This window comes from Stenella coeruleoalba (assembly GCF_951394435.1).
Source record: "Stenella coeruleoalba genome assembly, chromosome: 19".
Classification (NCBI taxonomy): Eukaryota; Metazoa; Chordata; class Mammalia; order Artiodactyla; family Delphinidae; genus Stenella; species Stenella coeruleoalba.
Genome location: NC_137165.1, coordinates 37,610,013 through 37,630,194, shown reverse-complemented (window position 1 = coordinate 37,630,194; position 20,182 = coordinate 37,610,013). Strand labels below are relative to the sequence as shown.

The following is a 20,182-nucleotide window of genomic DNA, read 5'->3' as shown; positions in this document are numbered from 1 at the left end:
TCCTTTTTGTGTGTGTGCACACCTGCGACCCCCTCAAACCCACCTTTTGAGAATTCAAATGATGTCTCCACCTTGAACGTCCCGCTGCGTGCGGTCGGGGTCAGGCCACCTACTACTCCTCCCCTCCCCTTCCCCTAGGCCTCTGCAGAGAGAGAACCCCCCACTGGGGCAGAGGGAGGGGTGGGGTATAGACCAGGAGATGAAAGGCGGGCGGGCAGTGGGCATTATTGCTGATAAAAGCTGGGTAGGGAGCAGGGCACCGGGGAAGAAGCTGAAGCCGGAGGCAGGAGAAGATGGGCAAGAGAGTGAACCGTGAGAGGGGCCGCAGCCCAAGGGAGCCGCAGTGGGGACGACTCGAGCCCACAGCATGCGGGACGGACGCGCAATAGCGCAGCCCGGGCGCCGGGTAGCGGGGCGGGGTGGGGGATAGGCTTTGAGGGCCGGGACGCGCGGGAGCGTTTCCCCGTACGCTCTCCCTTCCCTCCTCTCCCCTCCCGGAGACTGCGGGGAGGGCGGGCGCGGTTCCGGGGGGTGGGCGGGCTGGGCGGGGAGGAGGCGGGGCCGACGCACTGGCTTCTCCCAGCACCTCCCGCTAGCATCCAGAGGGAGCCGAGCCTCCGCCAGGTCTGCGGGCCGGACGCCGGAGCGCAGCGCAGCGCAGCCGTGTCTGTCCGCTGAGAGGGCTGAACTGGAAGCCGAGCGCTGCCGCGGGAGGCGGGCGATGGGGGCAGGTGCTGCCGGCTGCGCCATGGACGGGCCGCGCCTGCTGCTGCTGCTGCTCCTGGGGGTGAGTGCTAGCCGGAGGGGAGCCCGCTCCCTTTCCCGGGACCGGAACCCCAAGGAGTTCAGGTTTTCCCGAGGGAAAAGAGAAAAGAGCGTTGGGATCCCAGATGCTGGGGGTGGATGGCGGGAGAGGAGCGCCGATGCCAGTATCCACGGAGGAGCGCCTAAGGTTCTCAGAACGAAGAGGCGACCCTGAGATTCAGGGTAGAGATGCGGACAAGAGGGGCGCACCTATGCGGGTCCTCATGTACCATGGGGGTGTGTGTGTGGAGGAGCTGGGAGGGGTCTCTCAGGAGCGAGTCGTGGGGCTCTCGGATGCCTGGGTTCTTCGGAAGAGGGCGCTTGAATGCTGGGAGCTCGAGGCGACTTTCCCCCTGAGCATCTTGATTTCTGGAGGGTCGTGGGACGGAACCCAGGCTAAAGAAGCAGGAGGAATGGGACGGGAACTAGAGAAGTGAGGAGAGAGTGTGGTTGGGGTGGGGAACCGGGGACGAGGGGATGGAACAATGTAAGAGGAGGATGGAGGGACTGGAGGCAAAGGGGACCGGGCATCGGACAATGAGGACCGGCCAGACAATGGGGGGGAGGGGCGTGGGAGGGGGAGGTTCGTGGAGGGGGGCTCTGTTGAAGAGAGAGAAGTAGGTTAGGGACGGCAGTAAAGGGACGACGGCGAGGGAGGTAGAGAGATGGAAGCAAAATGAAGGGACGGAGAAGGGAGAGCGGACCCCGACCTGTCCGCCAAGAGACAGTAGGACGAGAAGAGAGAGCTGAAGCACAGCTGCTTCCCGCGCGTGTCGCGCGCTCTTTCTCGCGGCCTAGCGGGGTCGGGGAATTGCAGCTTGGGGTCCGAGGCTGGGAAGGGAGTGCCCACTTCGCCGGGGCGAACCCGTTTCCCGGGTTCCCCCGCGGCTAGTGGGCTTCTCCTACGCACTTATTCTCGCGGTTTGAAGCAAAGCCACGGACCGGATGGGACGGAGCAAGCGTCGTCCGACGGGTTCTCGCCGCCACCACTTCTCGGGGTGCAGAGAGGCGGGACGCGCAAAGTGGGGACGGTCCCGGCAGCGCGCAGCCGGGGGTCGCGCAGGCGAAGGCAACCCGCAGGAGGCGCTGCGGCGCGAGGGCTGAACCATCGCAGCTCCCCGCGCGACTGGGGCTGCGCGCCGCACCCGCCACCCAGACCCCCAGTTAAGCGGCCCGAGCGCCGCGCTGATGATTGGCTCCGTTTCCGCGCCCAGGCGGGTCGGGATTCCGCCCGCGCCCCGCCCAGCTTTCGATGAAGGACGCCGGGCACCGAACAAGACGGAGGCGCTCAGGCGCCTCGGATTCTGTCTCGGCAAAGGACTGTGGGTCCTCGTAAGCATCGAAATCCGCCCGGTAGTTCTGACAAGACATTCAGGAGATGTGACCCGCTGTGTGGCCATGAAGGGAGTGCCCTGGAAGGTTTGGCAATGGAGGAGGTGTCCTCACTCTCCCTGCCATCTTCATCTCTCATCTGAGCATTGCGCCCCCAAATCCCCATTACAGACAAGGAGACTGAGGCTCTGGGAGATTAAACCAATTGGTCAAGATCCCACAAGCGAGTTGAGACAGAATCCTAGCTAGACTGCCCCTCACCTGATTCCCAGCTCAGTACTCCCCGTACCTCTTAAGGGGCAGACCGGCGATCCAGCTCGGGATAAGAGCTGCGTGTCTCGGCGGCAGGCGGGCGTGACACCAACCCCAGAGTCAGGCCGGCGGAATATGGGGGCTGGGATGAGCAGAGACCCCTTCCGGGCACTAGCCCCATCCCCGAAGCTCAGCCTGGTTTCCGTGGGATAGCAGTACCTCCGGCTTCGTCCGGAGATTTGGGAGTGACTGCGGGCACGTTTGCTGACTAACGCCGCGAGTTAGAGATGCATCTCGTCTGGGGCGGGGGTGGGAGGCATGGAGGGGGGACTGGGGCGGCCAGTTGTGAGGATCCTGGAGGGGCGAGGGCATGGGCTCCGGATCTGGGCTGGAGAGTGTCCCCCGAATAAAGAAAAGGCGAGGAAGGAGGGGATCTGGGGGTGGAGGGCCTGGGGGCTCGGGAAGGTGGACCCAGCGCAGAATCTGTCGCCTGCAGCCCTTGCAGCTCTCGCCTCCGCCTTGCCGCGGGGCTGCTGTCTATGAGCTGGCGCTGCGCACCGCAGCGGTCCGAGTTTCTTCCTGGGCCGCGGCGAGAGTGCTGAAACCAGAGCGCGTCCCGGCGGGTCGGCTGGCGGGCCACGCCGGTAATGGAGGCACTCTGTCATTCAGACGTCTGTAACCGGAGCCGCCGGGCTGGCTAATGCGCCTAATAGGGATGCAGCGAGGGCAGCAAATGCGAGGACGGGAGCGGCCGGGTGGGGGAGGCGACGCCGGGAGGGAAGGGGTCCCCGCCTTGCTGTACCAGTCTGATCCCGTTCCCGCGCCTAGATTCTTCCCTGGGGGTGCGGGGTGGGGAAGCGGGAATAATAAAACTGGTTGAGTGCCTACCGTGTGCCACGCACTGCCCTGGGTAATTTCGCTTGTGTTATTTAATCCGTTTAAGGCCCCAGCAGAGTAAATCTAGTTATTCCCATTTGACAGTTGAGGGAGCTGAATCTCCCTAATCTTCAGGCACGAAACCAAGCCCCCCAGTTACTATGGTGGCGCCCTTGTTGGAACCCAGGATGCTTGGCTTGGAGTTTACTCTTTCCTCCTTATGCCAGGCATACCCCCCACCCAACCTTCCAGATCACGGAAGGACACGTGGCCTTGAACCACCACTAGACCTGGAGGTTACATCGTGTCCTATGCTCCTGGCACCACAAATTTATAACTGAGCCCCTTCAACCCCCACTCAGACCCCTGCCCCCTTTCAAAGTCTTATGCAGCATCCTCCTCAGTAATTAGCTCTTGTCTCCGACCCCAAATCCACCCCATCTAAAGGAGTGGGGGACATGTGCCAGTGCCTCCCCAGGGCTTGCATTGGTCTCAAAAGACCCTTTGCATATTTGAAAACTCGCCAACCCCATGATGGTGGCCAATGATTCCATTCACCTAAGGAACCTTTTGCTGAAGCTGTTGTGAATGGATAGGACTCATCACACTGAAGCCTTCCTATAGTTTCAAATTCTCTAAACTATTTTGGTGTATTTTCTGTTTTGTCCAGTTTTTTAAATTTAATTATTAAAAGTCAATTCAGGACTTCCCTGGTGGTGCAGTGGTTAAGAATCCGCCTGCCAATGCAGGAGATACGGGTTTGAGCCCTGGTCCGTGAAGATCCCACATGCCGCGGAGCAACTAAACCCGTGCGCCACAACTACTGCCTGCGCTCTAGAGCCCGCGAGCCACAACTACTGAGCCCGCCTGCCACAACTACTGAAGCCCGTGTGACTAGAGCCCATGCTCTGCAACAAGAGAAGCCACAGCAGTAAGCCCGCGCACCACAACGAAGAGCAGCCCCCACTTGCCGCAACTAGAGAAAAGCCTGCGTGCAACAATGAAGACCCAATGCAGCCAAAAGTAAATTAAATACATAAATAAATTTATTTTTAAAAAAAGTCAATTAACCGAAGGATATTTCCACCTTAGTTTCTAGAAAGCCTGGATATGGCAACCCCCCCCCCCAAAATTGCAAACATTCTAAACAATGGAATAAGTGTAATAAGTATAACTTTCAGGCAAATGTGCCTATCATTTTGATAAGTTGATCATTTTGGAGCAATTAGCCTGAATCCTAGTCATCCCTCCCTGCTTCCCAAGATTGCCTGGCCTTGGACCCATAGAGGCTGTGGCCAGATTGGTGTATCAGGCCGCTTAGCAGAGTGACCTCTGTGGGCCTCAGTTTCCACAGCTGTCAGACAGGGGATGAAGGCAATCCCTCAAGTCTTTCCTCCTCGGCTTCTGGAGCAGTTGTTCGGGGTGATATTTCTTCTCCCTCATGGGACTGTGGCTCATCTCAGGAGTCAGGGACGATGTCTCATTGGAAACTCTTAGTTTAGTGCTCAGTCAGTAGTTGAATTAGTTAGCAGTTCTCCATCCTCCTTTGGTCCCCATACCCTCTTCAGACACTTCTTGGTGGGTCTCTCTTCATTTCTATCCTGCCTACTCTGAGATGGTTTCCCCTGTTTGGGGATGGCTCAACTTTCCTCTCCCACTACCTACCCCCCGGCTCACCAGCTCACTCTCCCTAAGACAAGACACTTCTTTAGGGCTTCCCTGGTGGCGAAGTGGTTGAGAATCTGCCTGCTAATGCAGGGGACGTGGGTTCGAGCCCTGGTCTGGGAGGATCCCACATGCCGTGGAGCAGCTGGGCCCGCTTGCCACAACTAGAGAAAGCCCTCGCACAGAAACGAAGACCCAACACAGCAAAAATAAATTAATTAATTAATAAACTCCTACCCCCAACATCTTCTTAAAAAAAAAAAAAGATACTTCTTTAATAACCAACATTTATTGAAATCCAACTATGCATCAGACAGATTTGCATAAATTATTTCTTTTAATTTTCACAGAAACCTGGACAGTAGGTATCACCAACCCAACGTTTTAGGTGGGAAAACTGAGGCTTAGAGAGATTGAGAATTTACCCCAAGTAGCATACTACTAAGTGGCAGATCTGGAATGTTTTGAAATAGAAAACAAAACAAGCACAGGAAACACATGGTTACTAATTATGTGGCCTGGACTCCCAAGTGCAAGACTTTGGAGAAGAGAGAGGACCACGGGCTGCAGCAGGGAGAGCAGGCTTTGAGAAGAGGGGCTTGCGCGAGGCTCCCACTCTGCCCACAACTGCCACAGTCAGATTGCCTCAGTTATCTGGAGCCCAGGTCTCTACTGACCTCAACTAACTGGAACACAGCCAAAAGCCACAGAAGACCTTGGAAAAGAGAAAAGAGGGGTCCCAAAGTGAATAAACACTCATTTATTTAATGCCTCCCGCAACTCTCTGAGGCAGGTACTGTCGTGGTTACCTAATGATGAAGAAACTGAGGCACAGAGAAATTCAAAACCTGTCCCAGGTCACCCAGCTCTAAGCTGTGAACCAGGATTCAGAGCAATGAAGGCAGCTGAGGAGGAAGGTAGACTTTTTACTCTGAGAACGGCCCCCTCCTGGTTCCCATACTCCTTACACTCACTTTAATCACCTTCCTCCCAGGGCTAGTTACACACTTTCTAAAATTCAATTCGACCTAATAAATAAGACTGGGGAGGGCCGCTCGGGTCACACTGGCAGCAGGAAGAACTGAAAACTGATACTTTAACAGGAAGGGAGGAGGCAGAAAAAACTATAAGAAAAGCTGACAGGAGAACTCTCTTGACAAAGGTGTGGTAATTTGGGATAAAGAACACAGGGCTCCGCTGCATTGCCTCCCAGAATACTCACGGATGTAAATATTGAGTCCCTGAGTCATGGGGAAACCGTGAAGGTACGTTCCAGAGACAGAGGAAGGTGCAGCCCCCGTGGTTAAAGTGAAAAACATTAGGTGAGAAGAACAGCAAAGCCATGACTTTCCAGAAACTCAGGTATCCAGAAAGTCAGGCCCTGGAGTTCTAGTTAATTGAGGCCATATTGTGTTATGTTCTTAAATTCCATAAGTATACATGTTGGGTCCCTAATACGTGTCAGGTACCGTCTCAGGCACTGAGGTGACCACAGTCCCTGCCTTCAGTGACCTGAGAGTCCAGTGGGGGCCTCTGTAGAGTGTCAGACCAGACAAGAAGAGTGAACAGGGGGGACATGTGACAGGGCAACTCTGCCTGATTTGTCAGATCAGGGAGGGGCTGGGCCACAGGACCACTTCCCTGATGAAGTGACATTTAAGCAGAGCCCTGAAGGATGAAAAGAAATCTGAACAGACCTTTCTGGAACCTTGCTCACCTCCCGGGGGAAAGCCTGTATCTGGGACTACCCCCCGCCCCTAGGCTTCTGGTCTACAGATGTTCCCAGCACTGTGTTCCTGCCACCTGGGAGGAGATGGTGGCAACACCCAAGGTTCCCCTCCTTTGCTGCCTGCACCCTCCCCACCGGTTTCTTGAGGACCATAGGCTGCCTCCTAGACTGATCCAACCTGTCCATCCCCCTGCCTCCACCAAACCCTACTGAGACCTCAGGATATTAGAAAGGACTGAAGGGAAAGGAGTGTTTTGGGCCATGATCTGGCCAACATGGAAGCAGAGAAATGCCCAAAATGACCTTTACAGCTCCTCTCTAGTCCCATGATCCAAGAAACCATACTTCCTCTGAGCATCAAATGGGAGCTACACGGTCTGGAGCCAGGGAAACAGGCTTTGGAGTTTTATTAGACATTAAGATTTTTTTTAAGGAACAGAAATATAAAGCAATCTGCCAGCAACCCCTCCCTCTAGGGAATCTGGTGCTAAATCATTCCATCCATGAGCAAAGATGCCTCGGCGGCGGGAATCTGACTCTCCTTTCCCCTGTTTGCAGTGTTGTTCCCACTGGCTGCATGGGGCGCAGGGAGAGGGGAGGGCTGGTGGCCGGAAATCAAACCCTGGGGGAGCGGGGTTGCTGGGTGGTGAGAGCAGCCACTTTCTCATATTGGTAACAGGCGTACTTTTCTCCTGTCTTGGCGCCAGACTCTCGATGACCGGCTGGTCATTTGCTTTGGCCCTGAGCTGTCTCCATCTCTATCGGTCTAGAGAGATGAAGACTCAGAGCAGGAAAGCCGAGAAGGTCAGAACTCCCAGAGCAGAACCAGGATTTGAACCCAAGGTCCCACCCCTCTGCTTCTGTTCTTGGACACCTCCCATTTGATACTTAATATGTGGAATGGTAGGATTAAGGGTGAGGAGTAGAGCCCTGCTAGACTTTGATAGAAAAAGACTCCCCTCTGGGTAGACGCATCCCTGGAGATGTGCAGCTTAGCAAGCGGCATTTGGACTAGATTTCAGCTTCTAGTTGCCCCCTTGGCTGGGAGCCCTGTGTAAGCTGCAACCTGCCTGCTGGTTCCTGACTGCTGCCCAAAGGCCCTCTGCTGGGCCTCAGGTTGCCTTCCCCACATGGTGTATCCTTGGGATTCCAGGAGTTACTGTAACCCCAAGATGAACTTTGCAGAAGGTCAGCATCTGAAGCTCTGATCTCACACCCCTAGCAGCCTGCAGGGCCGTGCTCTCCCGCTCTGCCTTTCTTCCCCATCAGCTTTCAAGTGGCAAATGCCTCCCTGGTGAGCTCATCCCAGCCCAGGTGGTTCCAATAGAAGGCTGCAGGAGGGGGTGTTTGCTCCCTCGGAGTCCACCCTGTCCCCTTTCCCTTGCCAGTCTGACCTTCTGGTCTTCCTCCACCCAGGTGTCCCTTGGAGGTGCCAAGGAGGTGTGTCCCACGGGCCTGTACACCCGCAGCGGTGAGTGTTGCAAAGCCTGCAACCTGGGCGAGGGCGTGGCCCAGCCTTGCGGAGCCAACCAGACCGTGTGTGAGCCCTGCCTGGACAGTGAGTATAGGGTGTCCGGTGGGGGGAGGGGAGCGGAATGGAAGGGGGGGCAAGGGGGCTGGAGGGCATGCCCAGTAGAGGCCTTCCAAGTGCTCTGCGCCCTGGCAGGGACTCCTGCCCACAACCGTATGGGTGCCAGAAGTGGGTCTGACCCAGCATAGGAGGCAGAGAGGGGAAGTTCAGAATGGATGAGGGAAGTATGCGGAGGGAGGAGGGGGACCAGATGGGGGATCCCCAGGCTGTGCCCCTTCCCAGCCCCCAAGTAGAGAGGCCTGGTAGAAGAGTGTGGCCAGGAGGGAGGAGTAGCTGATGCTAAAACCAGCTAAAAATATCATCTGCACTGCAAAATCGATGGCTGCCACTTACCCTTGGTGCGTTTGTGGGGAGGGGAGGAGGGTCAAATCCTGGCTGCCCTGGACACTGACCTTGGGGGATCCTGGGAGGGCGTGGCTAACCCTCCCCCCAGGGCCAGCTGTTCTCCAGCTCTGACGGAGGAAGCAGAGCTTTCCCCAGGCAGCAGGGACGGCGGTTGGAGCACCACAGGGATGTCCTTACTGGGGGGTGATGTCGGGTGCGAGAGGGGGGAGGGGCGCTGTGGCCATTCCTACCTGGGATTTCCTTGGGGAGGGCAGAGAACCCCATCTTCCAGAGGTGCTGGAGGAGGGAGGCAGAAAGATGGCAGGTCTGGGGTCTGAAATTCTTTGCGCTTGACTCGGGAGTCTCATCTCTGCTGGATTCACTCCGCCCCTTCTGTTGCTTTCAGGCCATGGGCCCTTTTCCTGACTCTGCCTGGAAACCTTTCCTGTTGACAGTTAGATCTTGCCTTCTACCTGGCACTCAATGCCCACCTGGAGGGCCAGTGGGAGTTCTACCCAGATTGTTCTTTAATCATGTTGGGGACAAGGCTACAGGAACTGGGAACTCTGAACGCCCCCGCCAGCCTGACTTACCTTTGAATGCCTCGCCGCCACCACCGCTACCTCGAGGCACCTCACTGCACACAGCCCATCTGTCCTGCAGGCAGCCCCAACTCTTTGGTGTCCCAAACACTCTGTTGTCCTACTTCTGTACTAGTGGATCCTGTAACTCCATCCCCCAGCGGAGGGATGCCAGGTAGGGAGGCTGGACATCCCATAATGCCTTTGTTACCTTGCCATCTGGCCGCCTCCCTGGTCCTGGCCTAACAGGGTTTCTTTCCATCCCAGGGCAGGGTTGGCCAACCATCAGCTACCCTGGAACCTCCCACGTTTGCCTCTCTTATTTCCTAGACTCCGCCCAGGGCCTCTTCTCTTTGGACCCGAAGTCTCCCAGGATGGGACCCCAGTCCCTTCTGTCAAAACAAGCGGTGGGATAGAAGAGGCTGAGAGAGGGCATCTCCAGGGAAGGGGAGGGGAGACAGGAGCAGAGACCAGCTCGGAATGCTCCCTCCCACTTCCACCCTCTACTCCCCTCCCTTTCCCCCTTCCCCCTCACCCCCCTCCCCGCACCCCAGCTGGGTTAACAGGCTGCCTTTACAAGTCGGATTTATGGGATGGAGACCCCAGTGGACTTTCCCTCTATCCTCAAAACGTTTCCGCAAGGAAACCCATTAAGCTCCTGCCTTCATTCTCTGCCCAAAAAAGACCACATTTTCCCCACCCACCAAAACCCTCTCCCAGGAGTTTGCTGCTAATTTTCTGTATTTTCCCATGGGCAGGGCCCTCCCCTTCCCCTCCCATGTGACTAGACCCACCCCTGCTGCCACATGCCACCCAGATAGGAGCCTCTGGTATAAATTGGACCTCCTGCCTTGGCTGTTTTGGTTTGGAAGTCCTTTCTGATGTCTGACTAATATCCCTGCTACTGAAGTTCATTGAATTGATCATTGCCCACCCCAGGGGGCCCAACCTTTACAGGATCCCTGCTGTGTGTCACGTGCTACTGAGGAATTTCACTTATTCCTCATCACAACCCTGTGAGTGGAGACATTATTCCCTGTTTTACAGAGAAAGAAAAAAGCTCAGAGAGGTTAAGTAAAACACCCAGAGTCACACAGCTAATAAAGTGATGGAAGCAGGTTTTGAATCCAGATCTGCCTGATGCCTAGGAGAGAAACACAGGAGTCCCTCTGCCAGAACTGACTTGAAACTGAAGTCTTCCTCCAGGCCCATCTCTGTCTTTTCTTCTCTTCCCCCCCAACTGCTGCCCCTTTTACTTCTCTGCTTTTTCCTTCTTTGCTTCTGCAGTTCCAACCCCAACCTCCAAGATAATGACCCTGTGCTCCATCTTGTCTCTTGATGGCATTAAAGAAAGTTAAGAGAGGACCCCCACAGCGAGCCTCGATTTCCGTCCATGGGGATCCCAATCTCTCTACCTGTTTCCACATTCTGAGCAATCCTCCCTCCCCAGTTCTCAGGTTCTAAATCTGTGCTCTTCCTGCCGTGGGAGCAAGGATACATCCTCTTGGATTCAGTTTGGCATGGAGTTCTCCACCCTGGGCTGGAAGGGGTGAAGAAGATCTGGCTCTGTGCCTTCCCCACTCTTTGCACAAGGCGGAGAAGACCCTGGCATCCCTCCCCTTATTCTGGAGCTCACATCCATTAATTAAGAGAGCGTGAATCAAGAGTGAGCTTGGAAATCTTCCCTTCATGTCCTTTGAAAGAGCAGAGGACTATATATGCAAGTCCTCCCTTCCTTCTAGCTTCAATCCCTCCTGCAGTACCTTTCTTGCCAGGAGTCCCATCCCTGCCCTCTAGAGCCAAGCCCTTCAGCAGCTGGGGTAGCGCCATGGGTGGGAAATTCTGTTGTCTATCCCTAGTCGCTCCCATTCAGGCCACACCTTAGCCCCCACCTGTGCAGAGAGGCATGGGAGGGCAGCTGAGGTGGGAGCCTGCCTGGTGAAGGCCGGCTCTGCCCGGGCTGGGTTCACAGCTTAACTCTGGCCTGTGGGGAGGGCTGGATGGGAACCACTCTCAGATTATTCCTTAATCATGCTGGGAACTCTCTAAGAGAATCTGCTAAGAAACTTACTGGCACCAGCTGGGTTACCCCCGAAACCTCAGCGCCAACGCTTCCGGGGCCTGGAGCACCGGGCTCCTGGACCCCCGGGCTCCTGGTCCCCTTCCTCCTTCCCAGTCGGGTGCCACCAGCTTTCACACACCGGGGATCCGGGCCCGGAGGGAAAAGCGGGGGAGTCAGTGAGGGGGCGAGGTAGAACGAGGGTGTCCCGGGATGCGGCGGGAAGGCCTCCAGCCCCTGCGTCCCAAGTGCCCCCAGGGCAAGCGGCTAGACGCGGGGCGCGGCTCCCCCCGCACGTCCGTCTGTCCTCAGGCGTGACCTTCTCGGACGTGGTGAGCGCCACGGAGCCGTGTAAACCGTGCACCGAGTGCGTGGGGCTGCAGAGCATGTCGGCGCCCTGCGTGGAGGCCGACGACGCCGTGTGCCGCTGCGCCTACGGCTACTACCAGGACGAGACGACGGGCCACTGCGAGGCGTGCCGCGTGTGCGAGGCGGGCTCGGGGCTCGTGTTCTCATGCCAGGACAAGCAGAACACCGTGTGCGAGGAGTGCCCCGACGGCACGTACTCCGACGAGGCCAACCACGTGGACCCGTGCCTGCCCTGCACGGTGTGTGAGGACACGGAGCGCCAGCTGCGCGAGTGCACGCGCTGGGCCGACGCCGAGTGCGAGGGTGAGCGTCGGGGCTGCGGGGTGGGGGTGGGGGGCGCCCCGGCGTCCGCAAGGGTCTGCCGTGTTCTGCGGGGCCAGTGGACACCCTCCCGATCCTTCCCACCAATGGACCCTATCCACTGTTTACCCTTTGGGGCTGTTTGTTAAGCCATCCTCATCCTCCCAGGCCACACTCATTTCCCAGGGCTTTGTTAATCTGTGGCTGCCGGCTGGGAATTGGACGGGTGGTAGATGAGCGGCACGAATAGGACAGATAGGACACGTCTGATCCTTGAGGCAGGCTCTCTGCACTGGAGAAGGGGGTCTGAGGACCCTCAGGAGTTGGGACCTTTTGTCTCTGAGGCCCACAGTGGTTTATGGCTCTGGGACCTGGGATGGAGTCTGCCCTGTCACTTACTATCTGAGCGACGTCAAGGAGGTCACTTCAGTTTCTGGACCTCAGTTTCCTCGCTGCACGCGGTTTCCACTGTTGCTGTGGGTTTGGGCCGGGGGCTGGCTCACTTCAACTTGTGGGGGAGGGGTCAGCAGTCACTGGTACAGTTTAGTCAAGGACGAAGTTAGACCCAGGGAACACTAAGGAGGTCGTGCGGACAGGGGCTTTGGGACAGATAGAGGCGGAACAGCAAGCCTGGGGCTTGTGAGCCCGAGGATGAGGCAGGTGCACATGGAGGGCCCTCAGCTTCCTGGGTGGATGGGAGCTGGGTGTGCCCTCCTTAGCCAGAAGGGGCAGTTCCTGGGATGGGAGGAGGAAGCACTGTGGCAGTCAGGGCAGAACCGTTTTGGTCCCTGGTTGGTGACATCCATCTTGGGGGAGAGATTGACAATGCCTTTACTATCTATCCCCCGTTCAGCTGTTTCCCCTTGGGGCCTAACCCTCAGGGTGCTCTCACTCTGAGCAGGCAACGCAGTGCCTCCTTCAGGAGCCCTAAGTTGGACGGGACAGAGACAGCCTTTGCCCCAGTCTGATGAGGGAGACGCAGTCCCAGCACTTAGTTCCCAAGAGATCCCCCCATTCTGGTGGGGGCAGCACAGCCTCTGCCTTCAGTCAGCCCCCAGTTGGATGGGAGAGATAGATCCCCTGCCGTGGGGAGCCTGCAGTCTGACACACGCACGCCAGCCTTCCACATCCTGTGATCTCTGGCGCAGGGAGCTCAGGGCGCAAAGGGCTGTTAAGCGGGGCTGAGGCCAGGCGTGTGTGTGAAGCTTGCTCCATTGGGATGTGGGGTCAGGGTGGAGAAGTGGGGTGCAGAATGTGGTGGTTCCGGTGGCCACTGCCCTGGGCCAGGAGACAGGCAGGTAGCGTCAGGCGCAGGGCAGAGGAGGGAGGGAGTTTCAGCGCCTGCAGCAGGCAGGTGGGTGGCACGCTTCTGTGGGCAAGTCGGCACCAGCTAGTGGGGGGGACTTAGGGGTGCGGTTAGAGCAAAGAAAGGTGCTGGCTGGGGGAGGGGTGGGCTCTGCCTTTTGGCGTTCACACATTCCTTCCAGATACCACTCTACTTTCCCAGACACCCTGAAGGGGTGCGTTTATCCCTGCCCCTCTTCCCCTCACCCTCTAGCCTCTGAACGGGTAAATGTCAGCTCCAGGGCAGAGGGAACATTTCAGGAAATGGAATTTGATTTGTGGTGGCTTGGTTGCCCCCCTCCCCTCCACTGCAGGGTACGTCCTTGCATAAACGCTTCCGGTGTCAACATGGTGACTCACCCACCCTGGGGGCAGAACCTGCCCCCCTCCCCAAGCAAAAGAAATTGGATTTAGGAGGAGTAACCTGGGCCCTCTTTCCACCCCCAAGTCTGACAGCTCCCATTCTGGAAACGGCTGTCAGGACCTGCCAGGGCTTAGTGGGTTGGAATGCTAGTGGACACAGCCACATCTGGATCTCATCCCCACCCCCAAACAGGGCGGAGGATCGGAGAGACGAGGAGAAAGCGCCCTGGAAGGCGCTGTCTTCAGCCTGGGCCGTCTCTCGGCTTTTCCCCACTGCCCTCAAATCTCTGTGATGCCTGATTTCAGTGACCCTCCACCCAGCCATGCCTTCAGCCTCTGGGTTCGGGTCAGCTGAGCAGAGCTGTACCTTAGCCTCGGGGCTCAGGCTGCCCCTCCAGCTGGCGCAGTCCCCTAGCCAGGCAAGAGGAGACCCTCCCCGGGCCAGCGCCTTGTCTGGGGCTGCCAGAAGGAGGGCTGTGTTTCCTCCACTCCCTGCCCCACCTCTTCCACGCCTTCCTTCCCAGGACTGAGATGGGGGAGGGGTGGGATAGGGCAGCAGATGGCAGCCCCCTCCCAAATGCCAACCAGATGGATTCCAGATTCACATGTGGGGACCTTACTCCTCAGAATGTGCTGAAAATGGGGGCCTTTGAAGCATCTTTGCCTTGAGCCAAGGAGGCCTAGGAAACCGGTGGGCAGTTTCGACTCCAGCTTGGGTGGGCAAACTGGGGGCTAGGTGAGGCAGAGCTGGGGAGCAAAGTGCCTGCCCTTCACCCCATCAGCTTGTCCTGTCTGCTTTCCCTCCCTGCTCCAGGTGTGGGAAGCGAGGAAGGAAAAGGGTAGGCAACTTTGCCCAGACAGGTACCTCCAGGTCGTCCAGAGTCCACAACCCCAGGTACTGCCCCCGGCTGGGTGGCAGAATGGAAAATCCCACCCACTTGTGCCAGGGGCTGCTGGGTCCCCTGGCAGGGAGGCTGGCAGTGCCCATCTGGCATGAGAGAACCTAGGCGGGTGGCAGGGCAGTCTCCCTCCCCTGAGGCAGTGGCAGTGCCTGCTCTGTGGGCCCTCTCTCCACCAGCAGTCCTCGACCTTCCCAAGTTGGGTTTGGGCTATCTGACACTGTCATCTCTGGGTGGCAAGATCAGACGGTGTGGGGGCCACGCAGGGCAGTAAATAGAGGCTAGCCACTATCCACGGACCAGCTAGAGGGAAGCAAGCCAACTGGGCACCTCCCCACCCTGCCCGAGCCTAGAGCCAGGACACCAGAGACTAGAAAGGAGGCTGGATGCCAATTCTCAGGGGCCGGTGCCGGGGAAGGTACCCCTCTGCCGGACCTGATTACCCTCATCCTTCTTTAGGACAGGGGTGACCGGCGCCACTGGGGCACTGTGGCCAGAGAAATTACATTTCCCAAGCCTGATTCCAGCTGGAGGCGTCCTAGGGCCCACTCTCTTCTTTGTGTGTTTACCTCCATGCTGGGTTTTTGGGTACCCAGGGTAGGCAGAGTAGAATTCTAGGATCACAGTTATACCCAAGATGGAAGGGAACTTAAAAGACCGTCTCTTTTAATATCTCCATTCATGGGGAAGTTGAAGTCCTGAGAGTTGAAGGGACTGGTCCAGAGTCACACAGCAAGTCAGTGGCAGAGCCGAAGGGGACCCAGCGCTCCTGATTCTTAGGCCCTTGCTCTTCTCCACCATCGTGACATCATACACCCAATCCCAGCCCTCTCTCCTGTGTGTAGCCGCTGGACATACAAGCATCTGGGGCAAGGAGGGGGCTGGGGGAGAAGCTCTGAGGGTCAGAGCATAGGAGAGGGGCGGGGGGAGTGGGCCCTCACTCCTGTAGCCCTTTCTCCCAGAGATCCCTGGCCGCTGGATTACACGGGCCACGCCCCCGGAGGGCTCAGACAGCACAGACGCCGGCACCCAGGAGCCTGAGGTTCCGCCAGATCAAGACCTCGTAACCAGCACGGTGTCAGATGTGGCAACCACAGTGATGGGCAGCTCCCAGCCCGTGGTGACCCGAGGTACCACCGACAACCTCATCCCTGTCTACTGCTCCATCCTGGCTGCTGTGGTTGTGGGCCTCGTGGCCTACATCGCCTTCAAGAGGTGAGAGGGGGAACGGGAGCCAGGGAGCCAGATCTTTACCCTCAAGGAGGGCTTTGCTGCGACCATGACCTGAAAACGCACACACTTTTTTTTTTTTTTTTTTTTTTTTTTGCGGTACGCGCGCCTCTCACTGTTGTGGCCTCTCCCGTTGCGGAGCACAGGCTCCAGACGCGCAGGCTCAGCGGCCATGGCTCACGGGTGCAGCCGCTCCGCGGCATGTGGGATCTTCCCGGACCGGGGCACGAACCCGCGTCCTCCGCATCGGCAGGCGGACTCTCAACCACTGCGCCACCAGGGAAGCCCCGCACACGCGCTTTTAACTCAACCCCAAACCAAGCTCATCCTCACTTACCATCAGCTTCTCCACTCCAGGGTGTGGCAGGTCAACAGGAGGTACGGAAGGGGATCGTCCCTGTCCTGTCCTGGTGCCAGCACCTCCCCGCCCCCATTCTTCTGCCCCACCTGCCTCCCTGCACACAGAGCTTCCTTTACCAGCAGCTTGTGTCCTCATTCCCTGAACCCCGTTACCCGTGTGTACGTGTGCGTGTATCTCTTCCTTCCCACGTCACACGTGGGGTCTGATGGCGCCCATAGCCAGAAATGCGGGATGTGGATAAGTCCTAGGATGCGTTGTAAATGTTTAAGTGCATTTTCCATTCTTAAAAAAAAAAAAAATCATCGAAGTAATAACGTGCTTATTGGGGAAAATGCAAAGAAGACCAATGTCTTGTAAAGCAAAAAGCAGTAAAGCCTCCTTTCATCTCCCCAAATCCTACCCTGTCCTCCTGGGAATCGTCTGGAATGGATCCCTTCCAGCCATTTTCTATGCATTTATAAACACGTGTGTGGAAAACCTATTCGTACACGTGCAGGGTTTTGTTTTTTTTAAAGCATCAATGTGATCACATTATACATATTCTACATCTTACGCTTTCCCTTCATCTCCCTCGGGAGAGCTTTCCTCAGAGCATATAGATAATCTGATTATTTATAATTGCTCGTTCAGTAATACGGGCGGATCATAATTTATGTAACCAGTCTCCTATCGATGGCCATTTGCTTTGTTTTTCATTTCTTCTTATTGCTTATAACAGCAGAGGGAATCCGTGTGCATACCCCTGCACACACGTGGGGGTACTTTAGAAGGGTAGCCTGGGCAAAGTGGAGCTCCAGGAAGGCATTTATTTGGGCACCATTCATCCCATGGACATTTACTGAATACCGGCTGCACACACCAAGCCCTGGGTGCCTCTCTGCCCTCACGGCGTTTCCGGTGTGGGCCAGGGGCAGACAGGTAGAGGAAGGAGAGCCTCCCGTGGCGCGCGGGGTTACAGACGGACTCCCCCTGGGCTCCCGGCACCCACACGCCAGAGCACAGATACCTTAGCGGCGTGGCCCGTGCGCCCCTCAGCCCCGTGACTGGGGCTGTCCTCTGGTTCCAGGTGGAACAGCTGCAAACAGAACAAGCAAGGAGCCAACAGCCGGCCCGTGAACCAGACGCCCCCACCCGAGGGAGAAAAACTGCACAGCGACAGCGGCATCTCTGTGGACAGCCAGAGCCTGCATGACCAGCAGTCCCACACACAGACAGCTGCAGGCCAGGGTAAGCAGTGGGGCCGGGCGGCGGGCCGGGGGGGCGAGGCAGGGAGAACGGGGGTGGTTAAGCTTAGGCTATAGGAGGGATGGCAGAGGGACTGGCTGCGGGCTGCTGTGTGGAATGATGGGAGAGGCGGGCGGAGGGCATGGGTAGGAGAGGCCCTTTCCGGTGGGGATGACTTGGGAAACGGAAGCTTTGACAAATCGGAGCATCTAGACTCATCCAGCTAATTGTCCCCCAGGGCTAATCACTCCCCAAAGTGGCTGCAATTAGCCTCCTGGCCAGGACTTCTGGGGAACAAGTAGTTAATTATGTCCCCTAATCGGTGGCCCATAGCCCAGCTCCAGTACACTTGCTGCAGTTGAGTCTGAGATCAGAAGTCCTGTCTCCTGAGCCTTGATTAATTGCTGGGGGCGGGAGGGAGGTAGTGGGCAGGGAGGAGGTTAGGTTGTAGGGATGGTTCTGGAGCTGTGGGTGAGTCAGCATCCCCCAGGTGCCTCCACAGCCCTGCCCACATCCACGACTGCATCTCGGGCATCCCTCTGCTTCTAGACCCTCGGGTCCTCCCCAGATCGGGAGGAGAAATGCCTCAGCCCTTCTTGGGTCTTACTCCAGGCCCCCACTCCCACGGTGGGGGAAAGGGTGTCCAGCGGGTAGCGCCTGACTCCCCCTGGGTTCTTGGCAGCCCTCAAGGGTGACGGAGGCCTCTACAGCAGCCTGCCGCTGGCCAAGCGGGAGGAGGTGGAGAAGCTGCTCAGTGGCTCTGCGGGGGACACCTGGCGGCATCTGGCCGGTGAGCTGGGTTACCAGCCTGAGCACATAGACTCCTTCACCCAGGAGGCCTGCCCGGTCCGCGCCCTGCTGGCCAGCTGGGCCGCCCAGGACAGCGCCACCCTTGACACCCTCCTGGCCGCCCTGCGCCGTATCCAGCGAGCCGACATTGTGGAGAGCCTGTGCAGCGAGTCCACGGCCACGTCCCCGGTGTGAGCCGGCCCGGGAGCCCCTGCCCTGCCCCCACATTCCGAAGACTGATGTTCCAGCCAACCCCACAGGCCAGCGTCAGAGCTGCGCGCCTCTGGGCAGGGCCTCGGAGCCCGGGCCCCCAAACCACAGCCCTGTCACTCTCCTGTGTGGCCCCATCGCTTCCGATCACACCCCCTCTCCAGCGCCAGAAGTGCCCCTGCCGCCTCTCCCACCCTGCCCTGCCCTGTCGCCATCTCAGGCCTCCTGCCGCCGTCTCCCCCCACTTCTAGGGGGGCCAGCCCCTCCCACCTTAGCAGGTTGTCATATATGGGGGGCTGACACCAGGGATGGTGTTGAGGGCATGACAGGGTCCCAGAGACTCAGAGGGAGAGACTGAGGAACCAGAGCCGTGGGCTCTGCACTGTGATCTTGGGGAACGAGGGAGCACCTTCGTGGCCTCAACCTCCCTCATCCCCCCTCCCCTCTCCCCTCTGGCCTAACAGGAAGAGGATCAGAGGTTTGATAGAGCTGGAAGAGGGGCTTGAAATCTAGTCCATCCCCCTCATTTTACGAACAGCAGAGTGAGGCCCAGAGAGAGGCAGCGATTTGCCCAAAGCCACCCAGAAATGGGGAGGCCAAAGATGGGCTGTCTCCCGAAACGAGGGGTGCAGGCCTCAGGTTTGCAGGGAGTGGGGGGCCAGGCGACCCTCTGGGAAATGTCTCGAAGCCAAACCCAGTCTGCCCTTCACCATGTCCAGGCCTGTCCAGCCCCTGTGGAGAGGGGATGCGTCCCCCAAGGCCTGGCCCATTGATCCATCCTGACCCCAGTCAGGTTTGGGGTTTGTGGCAAGGGGTGCTGCTTCCCTCTGCCTGTCCCCTCAGGCATGTCAGTGTGGCATCCGTGGTGTGGCCAATCTGTAGGTACCCACCATCCCAGCACAGACCCAGAGCCAGTATAGGCAGCATCTTCCCCTGGAGTCAGCCCTGGGGGACTGAGGAACCCCACCTGCAACACAGAGATTTACAGGCACACACACACACAGGATGAGAAATCTCGCTTCTCTCCAAGAGTTCTTCCTCTTGGGCTGTGGCCGGATCCTCCTGGGGCAGCTGCCAGAGAAGCATTGAAGGGAATTGAACTCTACTCGCTGTCTTCCCTCGCCCCCGGGTTTGGCAGGCCAAGGACGGCTGAGGCTTGGGCTGGCGCCTGCCTTCCAAGGGCCTGCACGTGGAGGAATGCTCCCCCGTTCCACCCCTTCCCTGCAAGCACGGGTTTGGCTGGGCCCTGGAGGCTGCAATGAAGACAAGTGGACCAGCGTGGGAATGCAGCAAGAAGGAATTGAGTTAGACTGTGGCCCATAGAGGGTCTCTCCCAAGTTTAGAGAACCCTACAAAGGACTGTTTTTTCCCTAGCTTGGTACCGGAAAGGGGCCATGGAGCCCCTCCTGGCCTCTTCTGTTTTGCTTGATGTTGGAATGAGTGTGCCCCGCCCCCGTCTATTTAGCATGAACGAGCCCTGACCAGGATGTGCACGGACAGCCGCCCCCTCCCCAGCTCAGGGGTCTCTCAGCCCTGTGTAAGGCACTGGGAACATTGTACGTAGATGGTATTTCTTTGACCTGAATCTGTGATGGGAGGAGGAAACTCACCTGCTGGCCCCTCACCTGTGAATGTGGGGAGTGGGACAGAGTCTGAGGTATTTCTTTTCCTCCCCAGCAGTGGGGGAGGGGGTTGGAGGTTGCACGTATGTTTCAGCATGTGTTTGGTTCTGGGGCCCCTCCTGCCTCCCTTTGGGCTGAGGTGGAACCCTTTTGCCCCCTCCCCCCGCCAGCTGGGGGCTGTGAACTCCAGGCTCCTTGTCACCCTCCCTGTCACCTGCCCCTTGCATCCTGTGTAATCATTTCTTGGGCCCTCCTGAA

The 20,182-nt window shown here is 57.8% G+C and overlaps 1 protein-coding gene across 1 annotated transcript; it reads left to right on the top strand.

The window, feature by feature from the left end:
• Positions 1-511: 511 nt before the first annotated feature.
• Positions 512-20,182, top strand: NGFR (nerve growth factor receptor). Its single transcript, XM_079903971.1, has 6 exons — positions 512-787; positions 8,075-8,216; positions 11,526-11,885; positions 15,451-15,703; positions 17,146-17,306; positions 17,986-20,182. Exons 1-6 carry the CDS (start codon positions 722-724, stop codon positions 18,285-18,287), a joined length of 1,284 nt encoding a protein of 427 aa, XP_079760097.1. The 5' UTR covers positions 512-721; the 3' UTR covers positions 18,288-20,182.

What these genes read in the sequence shown, in the direction of transcription:
- NGFR (XM_079903971.1), top strand. Translation starts at nt 722, where the DNA reads ATGGGGGCAGGTGCTGCCGGCTGCGCCATGGACGGGCCGCGCCTGCTG. An exon ending in GCCTACATCGCCTTCAAGAG is followed by an intron (nt 15,704 to 17,145) that starts GTGAGAGGGGGA and finishes CTCTGGTTCCAG; the next exon opens with GTGGAACAGCTGCAAACAGA. An exon ending in ACAGACAGCTGCAGGCCAGG is followed by an intron (nt 17,307 to 17,985) that starts GTAAGCAGTGGG and finishes GGTTCTTGGCAG; the next exon opens with CCCTCAAGGGTGACGGAGGC.